General features: G+C 33.9%; 1 protein-coding gene and 1 pseudogene across 1 annotated transcript; one reads left to right on the top strand and one right to left on the bottom strand.

Annotated features, from left to right (window-relative positions):
- Positions 1–409: 409 nt before the first annotated feature.
- Positions 410–914, bottom strand: LOC106305354. The gene has a single exon (XM_013741733.1). It carries the CDS (start codon positions 859–861, stop codon positions 676–678), a length of 186 nt encoding a protein of 61 aa, XP_013597187.1. The 5' UTR covers positions 862–914; the 3' UTR covers positions 410–675.
- A 4817-nt stretch (positions 915–5731) lies between these two features.
- Positions 5732–8174, top strand: part of LOC106302841 — a 9613-nt pseudogene continuing 7170 nt past the window's right edge.

Raw genomic sequence — 8174 nt, 5'->3', positions numbered from 1 at the left:
CCTTCCTACTCTGACAGGTCCCATTGTCTCCCAATTGGTAAACACACGTTGGCTCTCTTAATTTTTATTTATTACTATCAGTTTTATTGGCTAAAAATTTTGTTTGTTTTAATTAATTACACTTGTTGATTTTTTTATTTCCTATCTTATTTTTAACTTGACATAGTAATAACTTTATTACCAATGAGAGTTATAGGTAAGTTAGAGAACTAAAACCCTATCATTTTACAGTCTGTAATCTCTACTTTCTTTCTTTATCTTATCTTTTTTTGTACTATCATTATTACAAAATTTATTAATTAATTTCGAGACAGCACATTTGCATATAATATCCGAAACTACATCGTATGATCATAACAACAATCTATCATCACCTTAAAAACAGAGTATGCTTTAAAGACTATCGTCCCATAACGAATCACAACGCCTCATGCTCATCATATATGAATGGGTTTTACACAAGAAGAGGACTAAACATATTAATTCATCATTCATGAAATATTTCCCTTTCTCGAGACGGAGAAACCAAACCTCGAATATAAAGAAACAGATAGTCTTCAACAAGGCTAATTAAGCTTCCTTCTACTTAAATATACTATAACAAATGAAACAGAGGAGATGAACCCATAAAAGATCATGATAGTAACTATCTTCAACTCCACGGTAAACGAGCGGTCATTGGCGAGTGGGATACACGCGCTTTCTGGCACCGTCACCCGTAGCCTCAGAACTTTTTTTGCTGTCAGAGCGACGGAAGAAAGAGAGAATGGCTTTGAGGATTTTTGTCTTCACCAACTCTCTCTTCTTGGGGATCACAGTCCCTTCTTTCTTCTTAAACGGCTTTAGCCCCTCGGAGCTCATGATCTTCTTAAGACTATAAGAAATAGATGTATGAGTGTATATGAATTTATGTGTGTTTGTCTGCATATATAGAGAAGATATCTTCCTACGGGGGAATAAATAGAGAATGGGACATGCTCTAGTCGATCTTTAAAAAAAGGGAAGAAAGTAATAAAATTGTCATCAAGTTGCTATATGTTCACACTTTATACCACGTGGCCGCAGCACAATTGCAGTAATAATTTCTATTAACAACAACTTCTACTTAATGTTTTGAAGTCTCTATAGGGAAAAGATAAAGTGAAAGTTGCATCTCTAAGAGCATCATTATTGGAGGGTTCTTAACGTGAAGTTTTTAACAGAATATAAGAACATGTCTCTTAATTTTTAACTAAAAACTAAGAATTGACTTTTAAATAAGAGTTTTAAGTGATGGTTCTTAGCTTTTTTAATTAAAAGTTCAGAGACAGATTATTATATTCGGCTAAGAACCCCACCCTAAAAACCTCCCAATAATCATGCTCTTACGTTCATATAAAATGTGAATCTTCGTAAATGTACATATTAGTTAAAATGTACGAACTTGTACTACGGTTCACTCAACCATCGGTGCAATATTAATAAGTTGATAGATAAGTTTATATTTTTGGGAGCGGGCATTTGGATCCAGTGGTCGTGGACACGCCTTGGATGCAAACACATTCGGGATTTGATTCTCCTGCTACGGAAATTAAGTCACATTGTTATGCTCACCACGGCTGCGGATACGTCCGTATGAAAACTCGGGAGAAGGTCTGTCGTGGACAGCACCTTCTACCAGGGAATTAGATCTATGTCTTTAATAGACCCGGATTTAACATTTTTCTTTAACCATAAAAAAGTTTGTATTTTTGTTCACTATTTGAAATTTGATCGACAATAATTGAAGTCCGAGGCAGAGCTGGTCATAAGTATAGTAAGATGAAATATTTGTCTATGATCTACTAAATATTGGTGGTTTAATATATATATGTATATATGTATATATATATCATTTGGTCCCTAATTAATTAAGCTAAATATATCTCTTGTATATTAAAAGAGAAACATTTGCAATAAATGTTTTCACACACGCATTGACACGTGTCAGTTTCATAATCATTTAACAATTAATGTGTTTACACATTAATTTTTTTAACTCTATCTTATACATTTTAATGTGTTCAACACTAATTGTTTTTAATCAGCTCATTTTTAGTTTTAGTATTTTTAACATTTGTATGAGTGAATTGAAGTTCTCTCTGGGCAAGTACTGAATAATATCATTGTTGAAATAAATAAATTACAAAATCATTAAGATTCACATCAATTAAAATGTCGGAATGTGAATGTTTTAAAAATTGATAGTTTCGTATCTTGCCGAACTTGATGATGGTTGAGGTTTATGCATACGAAAACAACAAATAATTGTGATTGGTTATGAATTAAGGAAACTAAGGCGAAAAACGCCACACACAAAGTTGAATCTTTAGTTTAGCCAAGTATTATTTTTCTTTACAGAGTTCATATTAAACCAAGAATTAGAAAAATAATCAGATTGTTAGAAAAAATACGAAATCATAAAAGTTTTAAAAGAAAGAAAATTCGTGAAATCGATTGAAAAACATAATTCATGTACCGAATGAAGAGATCACATTATCTTTGACGCAATTCTAACTCCTTTCACTCGATTTTTTTTTTTTTTTGTTAAAGAGTTTTCATTAATCAATAAAATAGCAATTACAAAAGGCAAGCAAGCCCCAGATTACATAATATAAGAAGGGGAGAGAAGGATCAGGTACATCACTGATAAGAAATAGATTTGAGGAGCCACAACATACATGACAGATGATTATGAAGGGTCAAACCAGAATCGAGCAAGGCGAGGACTTGAAGGATGACTTAGGGAAAGTAAAGCGGAGCTTTTGTCCCTAAGAGATGTGATGATGAATCTCATGATACGAATTGGCGGCATCGTCAGCCCATCGTGTAACCGCCTATTCCGCTCTTTCCAAAGCTCATAGATTGCTGCCTGTCACAGTTGGAGTATTGCTAGTCGAACCATGGGATCCGTGTGAGGATTAGGGAGCCAATGTAAAATATCAGCACACATAAGAGGGACAGAAGAAAGATGAAACTGCTGCATAAGTGATCTCCACACCATAGAGGAAAAGGAGCAATCAAAGTAAAGATGATTGCGAGATTCATCTCCTTCTCCACATAACAAACAAATGGGGTCTAGATCAACACACCAAGAGACCATGCGATCAAAGGTTGGGTTTCTGTTCAGAATGAATAACCAAGTAGTAGTAGCGTGCCTAGGAATGATTGCCATATGCCAAACCAACAGAGCCCAACTTTTCTGCGGCAATGCCCTTCTAATGGCGTTGAAAATCTGATGTGATGAGAATTTTTTGCTTTTAGAACCATTCACAAACCAGAGCGCAGTGTCACAACCATTTCACTCGATTATATCGTGTTTTTATCACATTTACCAAAAAAATTTATAGAAGGTACACATTATTGGTTATAGACTACGTCAAATTTTTAACATGTCCAACAATATTGACACGACGTCCAACCAATTCTATTGGTATTCTTAAACTATGGTCCAATAATTATGTATGCAAAACAAGTCTAACATATTACTCTTACATTTATTTATTTTCTTTATATATGTAGAAGACAGTAAATTTGGGTAAAATATTTGGATCCGAAGAATCAAACCGAACTTGATTTGAAAGTAATACTAAAAACAAACTAAAACTGATTAAGTACTCAAATGGATCTAAAAGTTTAATATCTGGATAACAAGACCCGAATCCGATCCAAACTGAAATATTTTGGATACCAAAAATATCTAAAACACAATTATATACTTAAATATATTAGTTATTTTAAATTTTATATCTATTAGATATTAATTAATATAAAATATCTAAAATAACAAAATATGTTCAAAATACTGAAATATATTTTTTCTCCATCAAAATATTTAAATTGAAATATTTTTATGTAAATTTTATATTATTTTTATTTTCAGATTTTGAAGATTAAGTATTTTGGATTTTTGGTAAAAATTACATAATTAAAATAGGTACCTGAACTCGAACCTGAACCAAGCATGCAATGATTCAAACTAAATTCAATCCAAATTCAAACCGGAATTTGTAAATATCCGAATCATATTTAAATTTCTAGCTCTAAAAATCAAAATCCAAATGGATCAACTGAATCCGAACGGATATCTGAATGTCCATCCCTTTAAAAAGCTATATGACAAATTTTTTTATTTCAACGTAAAATAAATAATCTAATCAATTATTTTATTCCGCGCACATCACGGATTATTAGCTAGTGTATTGATTATTTGGTAATTGTTTCAAAAGTTATGTATTGGTTATGATCCAGAAACAATAAAAAATTGTATACTGAACAAATTAGAAGTTAACGTAACAAATTAGAAGTTAACGTGACTACGCTTTCCTTTTAATTTTAGCTTTTTGGCATTTAACATCAATCCTCAATGATTTTTTATTCCTTGCTAGTACTACTGCCGGATTCAGTTTATCTTTCAGGATACGGATACGAATTCATTACTGGCTTTAGCAGAGATTCATAGCAGGGATTTTTAACTTATGATTTGACACTTTTTGTTTTGTTTTGTTTTTTTTTTACATTTTTCGGCTAAGAAACATCTCTTATATCTCTTATTCAAGACACTGTTTTTTTACACTCGTATCCTGAAATAAGAGATATAAGAGACCTCTTATATCTCTTATTTCAGGATACGGATACGAAAATATGGGAATTTAAAAAAATAATAATCAAAATATTTTAAAATATTTAAAATTTTAATTATAAATATATTATTTATATTATATTTTACAAAAATTAAATTAAATAAATATTTTTTAAAATAAAAATATAACCCGCGGATCCCGCGGGTTATCCGCAAAATTAAGCGGGGCGGGTGCGGATACAAATTTATTTGTTCGCGGGTTGTGCGGGTCGGATTTTTTGACAAAAAAAAACTTTTTAACCCGCGGATTGGCGGATCAGCGGGGCGGGTTTGACCCGCAACCCAGCCCTATCTAAACCTCTCTTCGTGGCTTGTTTTGCTAGTCCAGCCAGTCCCGGGAAGCAATTTAATCGTATTGCTTAAATGTACTAGTATTACTTAAATGTTTAAAAGTATGAGTGCGAGTGTAAAACTATAACTAACGGAGATGATTCTTTTTTGAAAAAAGCCACTATTAATTTTGAAAGATTCTTATTTACCTTATTGTGAAACAGCTGTAGAGTCAAAGGACTTGGCTTTTAATATACAGGTTAAGACATGACTTTCTTGGTTTCTTTTTGATGTAAAGACCGAATTAATGCGAATTGCGTGCACCAAAATTGTTTATATTCGATAGATTTGAAAACTGATCAATGTATTTTACTATTGACAGTGAAGACTAAAGATCTACCGAACAAAACTTGGGTTCACCCCCTATACTGAACTCTCAAATTCACCTCTATTATTAACACCAATCAAAGTGCCCCGTAAGATTAGGAAAAAAAAGAATATTAAAACTTTTAAAAAAAGAAAATAGCTCAAATAAAAATAAAAGAACGTCGCCGTTAACTAAAGAAACATAAATGTTCTTTGTTTCATCAGATTAGGTTTTGAGAATTCTATTGAAATTTGCTAACAGGAAGCTGCTCCCGAATAATTATTAGCTTGACTTACCGGCTCGAGCTACGTTCCGCATTGGTACATTGATCTACTCTCTTTATCCTCTTTCAAGTTAAGAATATCAATTATTTAGAATTTTCATTAAAATAAGGTCTAATTGTTCTGTAATTTATGTTTTGCTATATAGTTACAATGGAAAATAGTCATTTAAGTGGTCAAGAAACTGTTCCCGTTTGTCAGGATGAATCTAGTTTGTAAGTCTCCGATTTCACCAGTTTGTTAAGACAGAATTCAGATGAGTTTTTAGCTGAGGAAAAAGTTGATACATTCAATGATGATGATGCTTCTGTCAGTGATTTCGATGAAGAAGAGGACATAGGCAACAACGAGGACTATCTTCAGACTGAAGATGTTGATGCTTTAGAGGCAAACAATCAAAATCAGAAAAATATGAACTTTGTATTGGAATGGACTTTAGTTCTGATGAGTCTGCATATAAAGCTTATCGAAAGTATGGAGGCAATCATGGTGGATCATCGTAATACTCTGTTATTTTAATTGTGAAAGCAGGCATTAATTATGTTTTTGTTCTTACTTTTGGTGTTTCTAGCATATTCTTGTTTTTACACTTATTGTTATCTTCAAAAACTCAAGGCCATATTCAGCTTTAATGTGTCTGCTGAACCTTTAGCAAAGCACACACAATGTCCCAACACTTTGTAAACTGTTGTATTCTTATATCTCAATCAAGTTTTACTATTGTGTCTTGTTAGCTTTGAATATGAACCTCTTGACAAAATTGTTCATAAATACACAACCCAGAAACCGTACAGGTACACTTGAAAAAGAAAAAAAAAGTTTACCGAAGAAAAGAAAAAAAATACAAACTATGGAACAATATTTGTCTACTGCTTCTTCTGTCTTGTTTTCATCGTGGAAGTAGTAAGAATTGCAAAACCTTACTACAACTTTCAAAAGCTAATGGAGACAAAAGCAGTAATAGAAGAAGGATTGTTGGACGCGGGGATACTTCCTTGTAACATTAGGAGCTCTGTCTCTGTTCCTGCTAGGAATCACAAGAAGCTCTCGGCAACAATAAGGGAAGAGATGAGAACTCGTCCTCCAGTTACGTTCTGTGTGAAGTTCGAGTCATTTGACACTATGTCCAAACTGGTCAAAGACAACGGTGATAAGTACGAGTCACATCCTTTCTCAGCCAGTGGATACAATTGGTACGTACACGTATGTTGGATTTAAGTTATACACATGATAATTGATTGACAATATCAATAACTGGTGAAAAGTTGATACTTTTTGCATGACACATTGAGATCAAGCCCAGCAGAGAACAAATCTATGAAAAGAACAAAGCTATGAAAAGAGCAAGCTTTGTGTGAGTAGAAACTGGCCTGACAACAAGTTCATCACATCTGAATATTCAGTAAACATACCATTCCGTGGAAAATTCAACATCAACCTCTTCAGAGTAGTGTGGCGAACAGATTATGTGGTTGGAGTTCTCTCTTTGACAACCCTTTGACACTAATCCGATATTTGGACATACATGGCTTGATTTGGATTGGAGAAGAAATAAAAATTCGATTTGAAAGCATAAAATTGGAACTGAACTTGACAAACACAACTTCCATCTTCTCTGTGGTGATGAAGGAAGCCATGTACACTGTTAACGGCTACGTTCTTTTATTTTTTTTAAAGCTATTTTCCTTTTTTTTAAGTTTTAATATTTTTTTTCTCCTAATCCTACGTAGCACTTTGATTGGTGTTAATAATAGAGGTGAATTTGAGAGTTCACCATAGAGGGTGAACCCAAGTTTTGTTCAGATCTACAGTATTAGGTTTAAGCCTGGTTCGGTTTACTAAATTTGATGGTTAAACTCTGGTTTATGATTTTTGAATATGGGTTCTTTATGTAAAGTTTATACATTTCAAGTGGAATGAAGACAAAACATTCTACGTTTTGCTCTGTGGATTCTGGATCCAAAATCAAAAGATCACGTCTATATTGGCACTCTTTTATCCTCTTGTTGAGTTGTATCCTAACAGCGAGGCTTACTTTGTTACATGATTTTGTTTATTTTTCTATGGAGGTCTGGTCCGCTTTCTTTAGTCGAAATCATTTCAGACCTTTCTCTATGTTTGATGATGTTGTTGTGTGGCTGGTTTCTGTTGTGACTACAAGAGGAGTAAAGCCTATATTACTTGTGGCGTGAAAGGAATGTGCGTCTTTATACCTCTGTTTTGAAACCGCTCTCTAGTGAAGGAAATTCAGCTGCAAAGCAGGGCTCGTCTTCTTGGTCTTCATAAGGAGGTTTACTAAGAAAAGTGTAACGGCCCGGTTCCTGGTCCAAAAATTTTCATAAAAGAATGGGCTTCTCTACGGCCCATTTGACAAAACCTAGGGTTCCCTTCCCCTTTCCTATAAAAAGAGATGCAGCCTCCCTTTTGCCTCATACAAAAACTAAAGCGAAGCTCTGCAGAGAATTCCCGGAGACCAGAAACCCTAGCCGTCTCTCTCTCCCTTTCTCTCTTGCGCCGTCTCTCTCTCTCTTCTCTCTCTCTCTCTCTCCCGCGCGACGCTCTCTCTCTCCTCGCCGTCGCACGCTCTCTCTCTCCT

Source organism: Brassica oleracea, chromosome C7, assembly GCF_000695525.1.
Source record: "Brassica oleracea var. oleracea cultivar TO1000 chromosome C7, BOL, whole genome shotgun sequence".
Lineage (NCBI taxonomy): Eukaryota > Viridiplantae > Streptophyta > Magnoliopsida > Brassicales > Brassicaceae > Brassica > Brassica oleracea.
This window is presented reverse-complemented; position numbering and strand designations above follow the sequence as displayed.